At 51.9% G+C, this 19,167-nt stretch overlaps 1 protein-coding gene across 1 annotated transcript in view; it reads right to left on the bottom strand.

Annotated features, from left to right (window-relative positions):
* Positions 1–222: 222 nt before the first annotated feature.
* FAM83F (family with sequence similarity 83 member F) overlaps positions 223–19,167 on the bottom strand; it is a 31,234-nt gene continuing 12,289 nt past the window's right edge. Inside the window, exons 2-5 of the mRNA XM_069491710.1 lie at positions 9,215–9,382; positions 8,519–8,640; positions 6,840–7,525; positions 223–269 (exon numbers count right to left, since the gene is read on the bottom strand). Coding sequence (XP_069347811.1) covers positions 223–269; positions 6,840–7,525; positions 8,519–8,640; positions 9,215–9,382 — 1,023 coding nt within the window. The remainder of the gene's footprint in view (positions 270–6,839; positions 7,526–8,518; positions 8,641–9,214; positions 9,383–19,167) is intronic.

Here is a 19,167-nt window from a genome sequence, read left to right as displayed (position 1 = left end):
TGCCCAGCCACCGGCAGTCTGGTGGAGGTGTGCGATCATCTTGAGATGCTTCAGACCCTCCCATTTGGGATTCAGGGTCCCTGAGGCCAGGACGGAGGCTGCAGGGCAGGAGGTCAGTTGGAGTCTGATGTGCAAACTGGTATAGGGTGTGATCTGTGCTCTTGACAGCCCAGGACAGGACAGGTGGGCATCCACCGGTCTTGCCCACCACCGTCCTGCGGCTCAGGATATCACGCATTTGCTGGGCTTGGCACCAGGACTTGTTTTACCTGTGGAGGCAAGGGACACAGGCAGGGAAGGATGTGAGTGAAGCGCTCAGTGGATCTGCCTCCAGCCCCACCCCGTGCACCATCCATACCTCCAACTTGAGGGCTGGGGTTACTGTCTCCCTCCCAGGCTGCTGAGATCTGGCAACCAAATCAACAGGGCATCCAGGAAAGCAAAAGGAAAGACTTTTCCTGCCCTGGCAGCCTCAGCAGGACCCCACTGGTTGGGACAACAAGGGTCTGCCTTCCCCTAACCAGAGGGGTGAGGCTGGGGAAGAGATCCAGACTCCAGAATCAACAGCAATCGGCGACTTAGTCTTGCCAAGAGGCCGTTCACCGGCAGCCAATGTCATAGGCGGCATCACAGCTCACAAAGTGCAACCACAGTCCTCTCCGGTGCTCCTCACGGTGGCCCTGCTCTGAGCCAGGTGCCATTTGCCCTTTACTACGCCCAGGGCCGGGGGTCCACAGCCCCCAGAGCCAGTGAGCGACAGTGCCAGAGCTGGTCTGGCCAACCCAGTTCCAGCTCCTGTGGTTCCGGCCGCCTGTGCTGGAAGAAGAAAAGCCTGAACCTCAGGAAGGGTCGGTGGCGCTGACCTAGAGCCAGGCCCTGCGGGGGAGGACCACACTACTTAGGAGATGGTTTAAAGGGACAGGGTGGAGAGGAATACCCTGCATGGAGGGGAGGGATGGGGAGAGAAAGCTGCCATCTTCCAGGCCAGAGATGCTTGTCTCTCCTCTTCCCCAGGCCTCTTCCCACTTCCCTTACGACCCCAAGGTGAGACCTTTACCTGACACCTCCCACTCTGCGAGTTGGGTCAGTGTCCTCGACTGCTGCCTGCCTTTGCCGGGCGGGGGCTGTGCGTGTTATTTCCCACCAGTCACCTCCACACGGCAAGGTTGTCTCCCTGGCACTCACACCACCTCCCCATATCACTTCAGGTGGGAGTTTAGTTCAGGTGGCGTCTGCCTCCTCTCCTGGGCTGTGAGCAAGAGAGACACTGAACAGAGCCGGACCTGGAGCCCCGGTGCCGGCAGCACCTGCCCCGCTATGCACTGCAGGCCGCTGCTCACACCCGTCGTTGGCGCTCGGTAACCATGGCCTTGTCTGGGCCAGACTGAACTAACTCTTCAGGACCTACTACAAACCCAGCCGAGCCCTCGTTATCGGTCCTGCCCCAGACTCGGGCAGGAGGCTGCCCAAGAGGCAGGAGGGGAGATGGATGACCGTGCCCTGAGGGCTTGGGGGCCAAGGATCTGGGGTTCGCCTTCCATGGTGCTGCCGAGGGCCTTTCTGGTGTGGCTCTGCTGCAGTGATTAAATTCTGCCATCCCAGAGCCCCCTCACTGCTCAATGCACACCTCTGTCCCCGTTTCCTCTCCTCGGGGGCTTGCTTTACTTGCTTGGCCTACTAAGCAGATGTCTGGTTCCTCCCCAGAGGCAGCAGCGTTTTGGAGCAGATAAGCAAATCAGTCCCCAGATCTCAGCGCAGGGGAAGAAGCTGGGAAGCAGCACAGCTCTGGGGGGCAGAGGTGGCAAGGGCGGCGGAGCCTGCCTCCAAGGCCTGCACTCTGCCCAGCTCCGCCCAGGAGAGGCCTGGGAAGAGCCTGTCCTCACCAGGACGTGCTGCCACTATTTTACAGGGCTCGACGAAAGCCGGGAGAGAGAACCTATACTCAGAATTCATCCCCATGCCTCTGACAGGGAATATGGTTTGAGGAAAATTCTTTGTGTTCCAACATTCCTTCAGTGCTCATGTACTGGGAGACCACCATGTGCAGGCGAATCAGGCCTGCTAAGATCAATGGGGAAGAAAACATTAATAGACAAAAAAAATTTTTTTTACGAAGTATGTGTGGCCTGGGTATGGTGGCCCAAAGAAGCCTACTAAGAGAGTCAAGCTTCAAAGGAGGGTAACCCGCCTGGGCAATATTGAGACCCCGTCTCTACGAAAAATAAAAATAGCCCGGGGTGGTAGTGTGGTAGTCCCAGCTACTCAGGAGGCTGAGGTGGGAGGATCGCTTGAGCCCAGGAGTTTGAGGCCGCAGTGAGCTATGATTGCACTAGCCTGGGCAATGAAAGGAGTCCCTGTCTCTAAAAACAAAAAACAAAGGGGGATAACTGGAGGTGAGGCTGAAAACAGAGAGACCAGTGGGAGGAGGGGGCCGTGCAATGTAGTGGAGCAGCGTGACGTAGGTGTCAGGCTCGGGGGGACAGCCTGGGGCACCGGGGACCTGCAGTTAGTCTGGTTCGCCAGCCAGCAAGGTGGTACAGCCGAGAGGGAGGCAGGGAACACCCATACAGAAGGCCATGACCAGGACAATGAGTTCCATCTTCCTATGGTTTCAGGGCTTCACATTCCCTTCAGCTGGAAGATTGTTCCCCGATGGCCACATGGCGCTCTCCCTCCATTCCAGTCTCTGCTGCAGAGCCCCTTTGCCAGAGAGGCCTTCCCTGAGCGCCCTTCAGACAAGGGCCACTCCCTGCCCCTCCCCAGTGTAACATGCTCCACGGAGCAGGGACTTGTTCATTCTGTTCCTGCTGTACCAGGAACTTAGAACAGTGCCCAGCACAGAGCAGACATTTCATAGGTACGTATTTATGGAACAAAAGGAATGAGCAGGCAATGGCAAACTACTCAAGGGTTTAGAGCACTACTAACAACAGTACCAACGGCAGCAACGGCAGATGTGGGTCGGGTGACGTACACACCCTCACTCACCTAGTACTCCCTGGGGTGATGACGTGTGCCCTGGCCAGGCCCAAGAGAAACTAGAAGGACAGAGGGATTATGACGCCTGCCAGTAAGAATGAGGACAGCTGCCTCTTTTCTAGAGCTGAGGGGGATCGGTCCCTAGGAAGACACTCACTCTGCTCCCCTCACCCACACTGGGAGCAGAACCCCTCGCCCCCTGAGGGGAAGGGACTCAGGTTTATCAGGTCACACTGCAGCCTCCAAACACCAGCTGGGGCCTGACCTGGGCTTCTCAGGGCTGCACTGAATTTTGAAACCCTGCCTTGACAAGACAGCACCGAGTAGACTGACCCTAGACCTCGGGCCCACCTAGGTCCTTACGAAACTCTGGAGCCAGGAAGCACTTCCCCAACATTCCATCCCTGACAGGGACCCAGATTTCCAGAAGAGAGATCTGAGACCCCCAGCCCCCAGCGATGACACAGGAGAGCCGGAAGTCCCCAAATCCAGGAGCCCAGTGGTCACAGCTCTGCAGAGCTAGAACACGCTGCCAGCCAGGGTAGCCCATCCATACACGAGTCAGGGGAAGTCAGGAGAGTTCTGGAAAGGCACTGTCACCTCACAGAACTGTGGGAAGAAGAGCCTGGGCCCAGGGGCTCTGGGGAAGGTAATGACCCAGAGGCACTCTGGAAGTTACTCCTCTCCTCTGCCGCTCAGCTGGTCGGGCACCAGGGGTAGGGCCAGTCCTATATTCAGGCCTCTGGCCCTTCCCAACAGTCTTTAGGGATGTAGGGAAATGGTGGCAATCCTAGCCTTCTGGAGACAGCCACGATGCTCTGCAGAAGGCCCTGTCCTCACGGTGTGACCATGGACACAGGGGTGTGCCTCTCTGTACCTCAGGGGTCTTGTTTGTGAGACGCTGTCATCAGGTGGGCTGGCTGGGAGGACAATGCCAGTTCTGTGTGACAGCACGTAGTAAGGCCATCTCCCTGAAGGGACGGTGTGGGGTTTCGGGTACAGCATCTGGAACCTCCTCTCCCGGCCTGGCAGCACCTTGGGAGCGGGGTCTTGTCTGAGTGTCCTCTGTGTCACTGCAAAGTCTCTGGCCTGAGGACCCCTACATTGGAGAACCGCACTGGAACATCAGAGCCCCTGTTTAAGGTCAGGACTGTATTGATGGCATTTTTAATGAAGCTCTCCACTGACTGCTGCCCCCTGAGGTTTGGGATCTCCGCCCCGGAGAGCCCGGGCAGAGCTCCCGGATGGGCGCAGACGGCGAGCCCCGAACGGCGGCGCGCGCCGGTGCGGAGAGGAGCAAGGTCCCGCGGAGGTGAGCGGCGCCGGCTTCGGCCACTAGAGGGGGCTGCGAGCCTTCAAACCACTGGGCAGCCCCCCATCCCCCTGCATCGGCAGCCCCACAGGTTCTCCCGAGGGCCACACCTGGGTTTGCAAAAATCTGCATGCCGTTTGACAACTATATACTTCTTATCGAGCAATTTTACAGCCTGTCAGTTCTTAGCTTTTTCTATTTTTCTCTCTGATGACAGAATCTGTCACCAACCCAGGCTCTCCCTTGACAAGAGGGCAGCAGAGAAAGAAAGAAGAGAGTCAGAATCTGAACTCGAGGGGACCCCAGAAACCTCCCCTGGCTCACCCCTCCTCTTCCAGATGAGGAACAGCCTGGGGGAGGGGCAGGATGTGTCCTGAGGAGAGGGGTGATGGCTGTGCTGGGGGAAGGGAGCCAAAGTTCTCACTAGTTCCCAGCTGGGAGCCCCACTCTGTTGGGCACCGACCTCGCATGCCCGGTCCTAGGTCCTGGCTGCGGAGCCGGAGCCGCTGTCCCGGGAGGGGCGGCACTCCAACGTGTAGGAGGCTGAAGGCCAGCAGCGGCACTCCTGCTCCCCCTGCCTTTTTGGGGAGACACAAGCAGGGAGAGGAAAGGTCTCGCTGGAGAGCGTGGACTTCAGGGCCGCGGGTCTGGGCCGCCCAGCCGGGCGGGCAGGGGCTGTGCGGAGGGGCCGCTCTGTGTTTCTCCTGAAGGGTGGAAAGGAGGAGGGTGACGGCTCTGGGCATCGGACGCTCCGAGAGGAGCTTCCCAAGGGCACAGTCAGGGTCTGCCTGGCTGGCTCCAGGCACTGTGTGCAAACACCAGAGAGCAGCAGCAGCGGCAGCCACCGCAGGAGTTGTCCATGCAGGGGACCCCGATGCTGAGAGACACACTGAAGGCAGCAGGAAGGGACAAGACAATGGGCCTTGCGTTTCCATGGAAACAACACCTCGGGGTGAGGGGCTGAAGGAAGGGAAAGCTCCCACTTCACTTCCAGTCAGGACCTGGGAATCAGTCCTTGCTGGGGGGGGGGGCCTACCCCTCCCGCTCCCTTTCCTGCCAGGTGTTCTCCATGGCAACCCTCCTCCACACCAGAGGTGCAGAGCAGTAGCAGCATCTGGTGCTGGGGGGCCAGGGAGCCCAGGAAGAATGGGGACACGGCCAGCCACCCTTCTGCTGACAGGACGTGGCCCCAGGCCCAGGCCTGGGTTTGAGTCCTGACTCCACTACCACTTCCTATGCCCTGGGACCATTTAATTCACCTCTCCGAGCTTCTCCTGCCACTTCTGTGCTTGAAGGTTGCTGTGGGGGCGGACAGCAGAGAGCACCCATGCAGGACCCAGCAGGTGGAGGTGCTTAGCCAGTGTTTCCAGGCCAAATGGAGGTAAAACCCTGGCGCCCCTGCTGTGCCCACAGCCACAGAGACGCCCAAGCCTGCTCTAATTCTAAGAAGCAAATTTATCTGACATTTCCTGAGCACAGACTGAGTGTGTCAGGGTCTGTAGCAGGTGCTGGGGAACCAGCAGAGGGGAAGATGGTTGTGGTCCCTGCTCTGAAGCTACTTGAGATCGGGTCAAAGCTGGGGCTTCTGGGAACGTGTGGGTCCCAGGAGCCCTCAGGCTGCACAGGCGAGACCTCAGTCCCAGCCATCACCTACGTCGCCAGCCAGGGAGCCTAGTTCTCATTGCTGCAAAGCCCCACAGCCACAGAGGGAGGAATCCAACACGGAAACCCCTCCGACTCAGGGATGCCGAGATGAGAAAGGCACCACCACAGCCCTGGCTGTCACCACCAGCCTCCTTGGCCACACCAGAGACTGCTCCGGAGAAAAAGATAAAGACCAGGGCTCTCGGGGATCCCAGAGAGACAGGCTTTCCAGAATGATCTCTCCCAGAGAGTGAGCAGCAGGGCACACCACTTATCAGATAGACACACGGAAAAAACAAACTATTTACAACAGAGGCAGGAAAGTGGGTCAGGGCACTGGTAGGGCACAGGTGAGGGTGGGGTGTGTTTGACCAGGTGAGATCCTGACAACAGGAGATCCGGCAAGGCACAAGGTTTGCTAGAAAGAGCCCTAGACTTCAAGCCAGGGGTGGGGCCTTAGCCCTGCCACCCAGCTGTGCTGGGCCTCCATTTCTTCATTGACAATGGAGAATCTTTCTAAGCTTACTTTATTTACTTGAGTTATCGTGAGGGCCAATGTGAATGTTCTCTAGGAGTAGTAATGAAAGCTCTCAGACTATGCCATGGCCAGCACTACACTGGGCACTTTATAGCCTCAGCACAGCTGGGCAAGGCAGGCATCATTCTCCCCTTTCAGAGAAGAGGAAACTAACTCAGAACTGCAGTGACTTGCCCAAGCCCACAAGGCAGACACAGGCCGGAGCCAGAATGGGAAGCAAGGCCCTCTGACCCCAGAGCTCCCGCTCTCCCCCTGCTGGCGGGTGGACGGCTGCCCCTCTGCAGACACGGGGCACTGCTCCTAGATGGGGCCGGAGGCAGGGCCAGCGGCCTGGGGAGGCCCTGGCCCCGAGGGAAGAGGACTCACCTGAGACATCGGCACTGGAACCCTCATTGGGCCTCCTCCCCATCAGAAACCCCACTTCGGCATAGGTCTCGGTGGAGAGGGAGCTGGCCGTGCCGTTGAGCGCTGCAGGCCTCTTGGCCCGTCGACTCAAGAACCTGCTGCCAAAGCGTTTGCCATCCTTGGCGGGGGCAGCCTCCCCGTTGGCAGCTTCTCCCGTGCCATTTCGGGTAAGTGCCTCTCGGGATTTGGGCTTCAGGTCTATGTGCATGTGAGAGACCATCCTGCCATCCTTCCGGCTCAGCTCTCCCGAGGGAAGGGGCTCCACGGGGGGCAGCACCTGCTCCACTGTAACCAGGTCATTCAGGAAGCTCTCCAGGCGCCGGGCTGACTCGCCACCTCCACCGCCCTCCTCCTGCCCCTCTGGGTTGCTGCCAGCCTCCTGCTGTTGCCGGGTGGCCCAGCGCATCATCTCGCCCGGCGGGTGGCGGCTGCCTGACACCAAGGCGTACTTGGGGTTGATAAGCTTGCGGGCCACAGTGGACGAGTAGTTGAGGCCAAGCCTGCCTGCCAGGCCCAGCTGCCGGTACAGGTCCACCTCCTCGGAGATGGCGTACAGCTCCCGGAACTCTACATCGAAGGGCTCCACATTCTGCCCTGTCAGGAGGAGGAGAAGGTTCCTGTCCACGTAGGAGGAACTCCATGTGAACCTGGGAGCATGGGGACAGAAAAACAAGACACGTGTGCCCAGGCCTCTCTTGCCCTGCTAGCAGCCACCTCACAGCCCCTTGCCTGACCCCAACCTCATGTTGTGCTGTCGCCAGACCCCTGCTGCCCGGTGGAAGGTGTCTCTGGGCGTCCATGCTGGACTGTTCTCCCTCCGCTGACCCAAACCCTTCGTTTCTCCAGATCTTGGCCTCAAATGCAGAAAGCAAGCAGCAGAGGCAGGGAAGAGGTTGGGACATCAGGCCTGGACTCACCAGCTTATACCCTGGCGTGCCTTGTAAAGCAGAGCTCACAGGACACATGCTCAGAGCTGTCGTGAGGCTCACAGGAGATAACTTACAGAAAACATTTAGACACAAACACACATTTAATAAAAAGTACCTGCTGCTGCCACTATTATTAATATTATCCCATTCTTTATTGGTCCTTCTCTGAATTTTTAGAGCACTTAAGTGTGTGCAAAAACCCATCCTTTAAAGAAAAAAAACAAAACTCATCCTTTAACCGCATAAGAGAACTTACGCCATTTGTTAATTGTTTCATGTGCTTGGGTATCTCTTCTCCTCACCTAGATTTGCATTTACTTGGAGGGCAGAGACTACACAGACACAGTCTCTCATGTTCCTGGTAATTTACTTTTAAATCAAAATTCTGGAGACATTCCTGCCATACCACACCCTCACGTTTCTTTCCCAGGTCTGGTCCATTCTACTTCCAGCCTGTGCCACCCACCAACTAGCCTCAAAATGCAACTAGTTGCACTGGACCATGAAAGGTAGGCAGTGCTTTGACTCTTTCTAAAATAACTCATCAACCAGAAAGTTGAGGGAAGGGACTGGGCAGGAGGCTGTTCTTTGCCATTCAATCAGACAGTACTTCTTAAAACTCATGACTGTGGAGGCTCCAGTCTAGCACTTTCCTGAACGGTTATCAAGAATAAGGCCTCCTGGGCCCTTCTCTGACCTGGCCCAACTCACCTATAAGATCCAGTGGCTACTTTTTCACCATCCACCATCAGGAACTTTGATGACAGGGTCCCCTTGATCTTCCCCATGGGCATGTAGAAGCCGATGCCTGTCACGGAGCGGACACGGATGTTCTGTTGAGAAGAGGAAAAGGGCCCCAACACCCAGTTTGGGTGGGCCTAGGAGGCTCTGCGCCAAGTCTTTGCTTGGGTCGGGGAAGAGCTAGCTTGTCCACGGACCCCACCTGCTGGCTCCTGCTGCCTTCACGAGAGTCTCTGCTTCCTACAGCCTTACACGTGAACCCCTCTTTGGTGAGTGGGAGGAAGTCCCCAAGTCTTGCTTCGGGCATGAACAAGCCCAGAGTGGGTCCTACCTGTTCCCACAGCTGCCCAGGAGAGAACTACAGCCCTAACTTTGAACCTGACAGTGAAGTCAGTGATTCTGCAGGCTGAGCACCCCAGGACTGGGCCAGAGCTGCCTCCTTCAGCCTCAGCAGCCTTGGGATAAAATTTAAGCTGGACATGTAATTTAGCGGTTATCAGTTCATGAGTCAAGGCTTTAGACAGAAGGAAAGGAGTTGAGATCTTGAAGTTCACCAGAGTCTCTGAACTGGGGAAGAGACAGAAACGGAGCCAGAGGAAGGGACAGAGGGAGTCTGTCTCCTTCCTGCCCACCTTCCTACACCCGCACTCCAGTGGGACAACTTACCCGAATACGGAAGTCAGTGAGTTGCAGGCCCTGACACATCTCCAGGAAATACTTCACTCCTGCCTCGTCCAGGATGATGTACACGGGGACCCGGCGCTTAGAGGCAGCATCCACAATGTCTTGGAAGATATCACGGTCAGTGAAGAGGTCCATGACCACAGCAATAACCTGGACAGGGAAGGGCACTGGTGAGGCACGTTGCGACTAAACATCTACAGACATACACCCCACCCACAAAGGACCAGCTCACCCTGGGATAACAGTGGCGGCCAAGAGTCAAAAACTCCACCACTCCTGGGTCTCCATGCTCCCACCCACCTCTGAGCATATCTGAGCCCAGGAGATGGGCCTGGGGGTGCAGGCCATGCTGCCTGTGCTTCATCTTGGACAAATCCCCACCCCACCCCCACCCTGGGGATTTTCCAGCAGCTCTTCAGAAGCCCTATCAGAGGAGATCTAGAAGGCTGAGGAAAGTTGCTCCTGGTGCCCTAGGGAAACAAACAAGCGTAAGGAGATGCCATCGCTGAGATGCAAGGGACAGGCTTGTTTCCACAAGTCACAGATCTGCTCAGACATCACTTTCTCAGCAGGCCTGGGTGCTTTGATCTCCCTGCAGCTGTGCAAAGCCCTGTGCTTCCCCAAGCACAGATCTGGGCAGAGCTCCAGTTGGCTTGGATTCCCTGGCCTCCAGGTGTCCATCCCATCCTACCCCATCCTCAAATCGGGGTCACTGCTCAGGACCCCTCATGTACAAAGGTCAGTCCTGATTACCCAACCTGGAAGGTGAGGCCTTTTGCAGCCTGGGACAGATCCACCTTTCTGACCATAGCTGCCTCCAATTTCCTGCACACACCACCCTCTGCTCCAGCCACAAGGGTTTTCTTATCGGCCCCAAACACTGTGCACATGATGCAGAGGAAAGGGCCTTGGCTTGGGGTCAGATCTGGTTTTAATCTTGGATTCACCACTTTCTATTTGTATGACCTTAGGCAAGTCGCTGAACTTTAATGAGCCCCCGTTTCCTCATCTGCAAAGTGGGGATACTGGTACTTTGCCTCGAGGGTTAGGGACAACATCTGTAAAGCACCAAACCCAATGCCTGGAGTGCAATAAGTCCTCAATAAATGGTGGCTGTTTGGATAGTTCAGGGAGCCTGCTTGCCGTCTTAACTGAAAGCGCAGACTCTGAAGTCAGGCAGACGGGCCTGGGATGCCACCTCCATGTCTGGTCTGGGCTTCCTGGCAGCAAAATGGAGCCAACACCTGCACCTGTCTCAGAGGGTTGTTGAGAGGACTTAGTGAGACGAACCACGAAAGCACGGAACGCAGGACCTGCACGTGGTAAGCTCGATGAGCGCTAGTCACCGTCACCAGTGCCACCTACACACGTGCGCTCTGCCGTTACCCCTGCCTCTAAAGCCTCCCTGACCCCACATTCATACAGTATCAGGGAAAGCTCTTCACAGATCTTACATTTTGAGAAAGGAAAAAAAAAAAAAACCTTTTTATCTGAGGAATCCATGATAAAATCTCTTTACATTACTGGACCCAAACATGCATTGAGATGTGACAGTGGTCACTTCCTACTCCTCCTTGAGCTAAATAACCACCTCTGGAAGCCACTTGTTATAGGGGTTCTAGCCTGAATGACACCAAGTAGGCACGCAATGCCGTACACCCTATAGTTTGACAATGTACAGTGAGAATTCCTGACCAACCACTTTGCCCCCCTCTCCTGATTGATCCTCTTTTCTTTAGAAACCTGAGCCTCTCCTCTGTTCCCGGAGCACTGTCCAAGGCAACCTGGAAGTGTGTCGGAGGCTGCAGTCCTAAACCTCGGCCCAAATAAACTCTCCATATTCATTTTGCCTCTGCTTCTTCCTCTTAGGTCAACGTATTGACGTATTGACGGGTCACCCACACATGCAGAATGAATGACTGCTGAGCCCCTCAGGCAGAGTGAGGATCTAAAAACAGATAAGCTACAACTGATAACTGCAAGGGGTTAATCCAGGTGGAATGATAAGATCTTTACACAAAATACCTGCATATAAGGTAAATGAGTTAAATGCCTTAGGAGCTGCACAAAGGACGTGATGTGGGTTAGAGGGGGATGGGGGAGAGAGAGATCATTAGCAGTCACGGGAGAGCAAGAAAGACTTCACCAAGGAAGCCGAAGCTTGAAGAATGGGAAGCCTCTGGGCACCGGGAGAAATGGGCAGGAGAAGCGAGCAGGGAAGCTGGCTGGGCTACCAAGCAAGAGTGTGCCCTGCACACGGGCACCGCGGGGAGGAGGTGAGTGGGAGCTTCACCTGCCCGAGGAAGGGTCACCTTTGTCTAATCTACACACAGATGCCACATGGCCTCACAGGGGCCGACGAGGGGAACATTTAAGGCAAAGGGCACAGCACAAACAAAGGCACTGTAATAGTTAATTTTATGTGTTAACTTGGCTGGGCCATGGCACCCAAATATGTGGTCAACATTATTCTGGGTGTTTCTATGAAGGTGATTTTTGGATGAGATTGAAATTTAAATCAGTGGACTGGTCAAGCAGATTACCCTCCTTAAAGTGGGAGGGTCTCATCCAATCAGTTGAAGGCCTTAATAGAACAAAGACTGACTTTCCCCGGAGCAATTAGGAATTCTGTCGGCAGACTGCCTTTGAACTCGGACTGCACTGCAACTGTTCCCTGGGTCTCCAGCCTGCCAGCCTGTCCTGGAGATTTGGGAGTTGACTCTCCACAATCCCGTAAACCAATTCCTTAGACTTGATCAATCTCTGTCTCTCTCTGTCTCTCTCAGTCTTTCTCCCTCTCTCTCTCTCTCACACACACACACACACACACACACACACTTCCCATTGGTTCTCTTTCCCTGGAGAACCCTGACCGACAGAGGTACCGAGGATGGGACCTAACGTGTACCAAATACTTTCAGTGCCTCATGCTGTTGCATGTGCATTAGGTAAATTTTCTAATCTGGCCCTCACAACTGTTCTGCAAGGAAGGGCCACTCCACAATCAAGGAAGTAAACACACAGAGGGGCAGAGTCGTGTGTCCAAGGTTGTAAAACCAGCATGCGGCAGAGCAAGGTGCTCAGGTCAGCCTGGCTCCAGGGTCTTCATCTCACTGCCTCATAGAGAAGGGACCTCTGTGAGGTATTTTAGACACACCACATCCAAAACTGGTTCTTTAAGAAGACTAAACAATATAGACAAAATTCTGGCAAGATTGACAAAATGAGAGGAGATGTAAATAAAATACTGAAAGAAAAAGGAGAAATAACTACAGACATAATAGATTTTTTTTTTTTTTTTTTGAGACAGAGTCTTACTCTGTCACCCAGGCTAGAGTGCCATGGCATAAGCCCAGCTCACAGCAACCTCAAACTCCTGGGCTCAAGCAATTCTCCTGCCTCAGCCTCCCAAGCAGCTGGGACTACAGGCATGCACCACACCCAGCTAATTTTTCTATTTTTGGTAGAGACAGGGTCTTGCTCTTGCTCAGGCTGGTCTCGAACTCCTGAGCTCAAGTGATCCTCCTGCTTCAGACTCCCAGAGTGCTACGATTATAGGCGAGAGCCACTGTGCCCGGCCCATAATAGATATTTTTAAGAAATAGTAAAAATGGTAAAAAAAAAAATATATATATACCATATATTATACATTGGTGAATTTTAAAAGGCAAATGATATGGCTAATACACTAAAAAGGCAAACTAAACATAATATGCCATAATCAAGTAAAGTTTACTCTAGGAATGTAAAGATGATTCAACATCAGAAAATGTATCATTTTAATTTAAAACATGTATAGGGTCAAGGAGGAGAAAATCATGTATTATCTTAATAATTTAAAAAGTATTTAATAAAGCTAAATCGCTATTTGTGATTACAATTCTCAGAAAACTAAAAATAGAAGGGATCCTCCTTTTACCAAAACCCACACAAAACATTTCAGTTAACAGAGAACTTAAGATTCCCTTTAAGTCTCAGGAAAGTCAAGGATATTCACTATTGCTGCTACTGTTCAGCATTGTATTGTCCTAACCAATGCAATAAGACACCAAAAAGAAATAAGAGACACAGGATTAGAGGAGACAAAACTACCAATATTTAGAAATGATATAATTTTCATAGATAATCCAGTAGAATCAAGAGAAAAGCTATTAGAATAAGAGAACTTGGCAAGATTGCCAGATACAAGAAAAACTTACAAAAATCAATAGCCTTCTTCTACTGCAATAATCATCAACTTAAAAAAAAGAAAGAAAGACAGAGAGAGAAAGAGAGAAAGACCCATTCACAACTGCAACCTAAGCACATAGTATCTAGGAATTAATATCTTTAGGGAAAAATTTTCAAAACCCTATTAAAGGACATTTAAAAATACATGAATAAATGAAGAGATAAATCATGAAAAGATACTATGATTTACTATTTTAAAAAATCCAATACTCCCCATATTAATAAAAGTCAAAGGAACTCCAATAAAAGTTTAGTAAATGTTTTTGAGAAATTCAAATGCTTCAAGCACATGAAGAAGAATAAAGATCCACAAACCGCTATCTCAATTTTGAAAAAGAAAAGCTAAAAGAAGACACCCGTTCAATAGAGAGTAATATATACTACAGAGCCACAGTAATAAGAGTTGCAGTACTCAGGTAGGAAGGAAATGACAAATAGACCCGTGGAACAGAATGGTGAGACCAGAAACACACACACACACACACACACACACCTTTATGTATAAGGGTAGAATCACAATCAGTGGAGAAAAAATGCTGTTTGGTAGATGCTATTGGGAAAATTGGCTTACTACAATATATAGAGAAAAATAAAGGTGGATCCATCCCTACCTCACACTATACATAAAGGTGAATTTCAGATAGGCTAAATACCTAAATGTGGAAGATAAAACTAATAAGGGAATTTATGAAATGTAGAAAAATATCTTCATGACATAGGATAAGAAAGGATTTAAGGTTCCAAAAGCACAAACCATAAGGCAAATAAAATGAAATTTAAAAGATGCATTTGACAAATTGGGGATTTTTCTGTTCAAATAAAGAGGTCATAGACAGAGGTAACCAATAGGTGACAGGAAGTGCAGTGTCTACAACCAGAAAGAATATTACACATGGGATCCCTACAAATCAGCAAGAAAAAGACAGGAAACTAATTAGAAAAATGGGCAAAGGATATGAAGAGCCAATTCCCAGGAGGAGATACCTGAATGGCTAATAAGTATATAAAAAGCAGCAGATCTTATTAGTAGTCAGAAAATTCAAATTAAAACAAAGAGATGAGAGACAGAAAAATAGAGAGAGAAAGAGAGAGAATGCTTTATAAGATTAACTAAAAATTAGAAAGTTGGGTAATCCTAACTGTTGACAGGAATGAGGGGAACCCTCATTCACTGCTGGGGGGAAGGAACAATGGTGCAGCTATTCTATAGAGCAACAGGCAGAACTTAGTGGATTTAAGTATGTGCATAACTATAAGCTAGCAGAACCACTCTTGGCCAGGCACCCTGGGAACCTCCTGGATCTCTGCACGGGTCTATAAGGGGGCAGGCACAAAGGTGCTCACTGCAGCTTTTCTGGAGACAGCAAGCAGTTGGCAACAACTTAGATGTCTATCTCTAGAAGACTGGATAAGGAAAATGTGAGGAATGTGATAGAATGTTTTATAGCAGACAGAAGCAACGAACTAGTTCCACATGGAGTAACTTGCATAGTTATTTTTAACATGGATATTCCAGCCGGGCACAGTGGCTCACACTTATAATCTCAGCACTTTGGGAGGCTGAGGTGGGATGATCAATCACTTGAGGCCAGGAGTTTGAGACCAGCCTGGGCAACATAGTGAGACCCCATCTTTACAAAAAATAAAAAATTAGCCAGGTGTGGTGGCATGTGACTGTCATCCCAGCTACTTGGGAGGCTGAGGCAGGATGATTGCTTGAGTCCAGGAGTTCAAGGCTATAGTGAGCCATGATCATGTCACTGTACTCCAGCCTGAGTGACAGAGCAAGACCCCATCTCTTAAATGAATAAAATGGATATTCCATTTGATGGCATGGTGAAAAAAAGAAGAAAAAATTGATCATTCAATTGAAAATGTTAGAGAATGAGATCTACAGTACCATTTACGTAAACAAAAACACAGTACATAAAATAATACTGCTTGCTTTTCAAGGATACAAACATGCCCAGGGATATATACTGAACACATCAAGGTGGCTGCCTACAGAAGGAGAAAGGAGAGGAGGGAAGACGAAAGGTGAAATTAAGAGGGACATTCCACAGGTCGATGATGGCCGAGGACTGTGAACTGAGGTCCATAAACAGCTGTTTGCACTTGAGTTCCCAAAAAGCCAGCCAATCAAACAAAGAAAAATCACATTCAAGTCCTCCAGCGGGGCTGGCACGGTTCAGGGTAGGTACCGGGTAGGTACGAGAGGGCTGGGCTGGATCACGGAGGGTTTTGACATGACCCTGCAGGGTGTAGGCTTCGTTCCATCAGAAACGCAGTTCCTGGGGCAGATACTTGACACCATCTCATGGTGCTCCTGAGAGTTCATCTCCCAAGTGTTGTCCAGGCCAGAGTTCACTGTCTTCTCATTTCTGAACTCACAGTTGACTCACGTCCTTGACTGGTTCACAGAAGCACTTCTCGGATTCGCACTCTTCCTTTTGTTTTGTAATTGGAAAATAAGCAGCGACCGGCCTAAGGATGCTGGAGAGGCAGCCGTCCCCAGGGCCTGGCTTTCAGGAGGCTTGGTCTGCAACACCCTGGTGAGAGCCAGCCATCTGTGTCACTACCAATTAAACAACGAAATATCTGTAGTAGGAAAAAAATCAATTGCTCACGGACTCCTGCAATCTGCTTGTGGAGAAGTGATAATTACCCTCCGCTTTGGCCTCTGAGGGCCCTGCTTGACATCCAAGCCCAGGAAAACCAGCTCCCCACTCCCTCTGCCGGGTCTCTGACCGCCCATGTGATTCTCCATGCCAAGCCAAACGTCAAGGCTCCCAGTGTAGATGCAAAATCGGGTTTTAAAAAAGGACGACACTGGCTCAGAACCCAGGGAAACAGAGTTTGTCAGGAGAGAAAATCACCCCTCCTCCTGGCTGGCTCCCTACCCCCGGCGTCCTTTACCTGGTCACCTGCTGATAGGAAACACCCAGGGAGAGAGGTTAATTTGAGGTGGCAGTAGTTTTTATAAGCTGTCGCAGGCGTGCTGGCAAAGAGGCTCTGATGTTGTAAGACTTCTCATCGGGTGTTTCATGAGCTCAACATCTCCTCATTTGATGTCCTGCCTAGGCAGCAGGGTGGGGAGGGAGCGGGGGTTCGGGAGGCTCCGAATGTCCCTCTATCTGCCATTCAACTTTAATTAAACTGCCAGCTTTTCCGAGTCTCCTTCTGGACGCTTTAATAACCATTAGATAACAAAAATGACAAAAAGGGCTCTACCTTGCCTACACTGCCGTGGTGTGTTTGGATGATCCAGGCTGCAGAAGGCCCCGCTCTGCCACATGTCCACACGCACAGAGCTCACTGCCGCTTGGACACGTCCATCAGCCTGTCCCACAGGCACCCCCAAAACCAACATCCACTCAGGCACCCTGGCCAGAAGCCCACACCTACCAGCCTCCTCCTCCTCCCCGCTGACCAAAGCCCATCAGTTGCCGAGTCCAGTAGTCCTCCACTTTCGGGACCTTCTCTGGGTCAACTCCTTTCTGCTTCCGTTAGAAACGCCGCCCTAGCTCAGACCCTCCTCATTTCCTCATTCCAACTTCGGGAACAGCTTCCTAACTGCTCTCTCCTGCTCCATCTCCGCCATCCCATTCATTCTCCGCGGCAGTAATCCCCCTAAAACAGACTCATGAACCACTGGGTCCTGCAGCCCTCAGGAGTGGTCCCAACTCCTTGACTTGGCATTTGTAGGGCCCCGCTACATCTTGGGCCATATCTCCCCTCTGCCCCAGTTCTCAGCCACACAGGATGCCCTACGGTTACCTTAACATGGTGTCTCACTGCGGCACCACTGACCTTTGGGGCTGGATGGTTCTCTGTTGTTGTCGATGTTTAGCAGCATCCCTGGACTCGACCCACCAGATGCCAGTAGCATCACCCCTAGTCATGACAACCAAAAATGCCTCTAGACATTGACAAATGTCTCTTAAGAGGCAAAACTGTGCCCCTCCCCCTCAAGAACCTTGTAGGTATCAGGTAGTTTCAAGTCCTTTGTTTCTCCTCCTTCCACGCCCCTGTAAAACATCTATGCAGTTTTCAAGACTCAGCTAAGAATTTCCTGAACTTCTCCCCATCTAATAGCGTTAACCACTCCCTGCTTCCTGCCCACATTGTAGTCCAGGCAGATAACAGAGCTCCTTGACGCTTTACTGGAATGTCTACTCAGTGTCTCTGTCCCTTAGGAGGCTCTGGGTTCCTGGACGTTAGGAATCATCTGATTCTTTCAGAGTTTCTATCCTCAGCACAGAGCTCAACACAAAGTCAGTTCTCTGGGTTCCTGGACGGCAGGAACCATCTGATTCTTTCAGAGTTTCCATCCTTAGCACAGAGCTCAACACAAAGTCAGTTCTCCATGTTTGTGGAATAAATGGCTAAATGAAGGGAGTTTCACGTCTATTGCTTTATTTGTTGCGTGTAGGTGTAACTTCGCAGTTTTCTCCTTTATTTAATTAATGACAAGGCACTAAGGTGAAGGGAAAAAAAAATGCTGAGCAAGATTCCTGGTTAGATCATTTTGCTGGACGTTGAAGTTCTCCCACAGGGGTGCAGAGAAGGGAAAAGAAGTTAGCACGTTTTGGGACAGTTGCCTGAGTGACAGCTCAAAAGTCTGGTCTCTGTCTTTACTCCACCCAAGATCTTGAAGGAGCAGCCAACCCTGACTGAGGACAGTATTTAACCACCCCGAGGAAACCGGACCAGGAGGCAGGGCTGCCACCAGCACATATAGCAAGTGCCTTTGTGTACATTACAAACAAGCACCCGCCTCCCTGTGACGCAGTGCAAGGCCAGGAAGTAGAGTATGGCTGCATGTTAGCCCTGACAAAGCCCCTGGACTGTGCCCACCATTGTTTTTGACTCCTACACTCAAGACATTCCAGGCTCAACAAATCTCAGAGGTAGGAAGAAACTCAGATGGCATCTGGCCCAGCCCAGGGATTAAAGTTACCAGCTGAGTCTTGGGAGAGCTGAATTAAAGCCTAGGCTTCTGATCCCAGTCCTGACCTTTTCTACAACACCAAGTTGTCACCCCTAGACAGTGCGGACATGTCAGGCTCTGGGGACAGATCTATTCTGGCTAGGACCATAGGCCACCTCTGGTCACACAAGACCAGGATGCAAACTGAGCTGCATGGTTAGAAACAGAGAGTACCATCCTTCCCCTTGCTGGCTGCCCCAGCCCTGCTGGTGTGGAGCTCGAGACTCTGGGGCTGTTGCCTGCAAAGATCCCAAAGTCTACTCCTTCCTTACCAACTCTGTGGTGTGAAAAAGAAAAGGCCATAGGCCAAGCTTGCTGACCTCAGGGGCCTGCTGCTGATGGTTACTTTTCCTGGGGGAGGAAGAGAAGAAGCCAGGGACACTTTCCCACTTATTACCCATGTGAACCTGGGGCCCCACTTTGCACCCTGTGCCTCCCTACCTGCCTCCCAGGGCAGTGGGAGGGTCCCAATGGGATCACGCCTATTCCCAGGAAAATGCTGTGAAGTTAAGAGGAATCATTAAATTCCCGTTCTACAAGGCAAATGGAGCTAACTACCCACACCTGAAGCCCCAAGGTCCCTCAGGGTAGGGAGGGCAGCGGCTGCACAAACAGGTCAAGCAGCCTGAAGGCGGCCTCTCAGAATGGCCGTCCATCTGTCAGCCCAGGGGAGTTTGTCTGTCTGGGACCAGAGGGCAGAGTCCTTCCCTTTCCC

This window comes from Eulemur rufifrons, chromosome 16, assembly GCF_041146395.1.
Source record: "Eulemur rufifrons isolate Redbay chromosome 16, OSU_ERuf_1, whole genome shotgun sequence".
Classification (NCBI taxonomy): Eukaryota; Metazoa; Chordata; class Mammalia; order Primates; family Lemuridae; genus Eulemur; species Eulemur rufifrons.
This window is presented reverse-complemented; position numbering and strand designations above follow the sequence as displayed.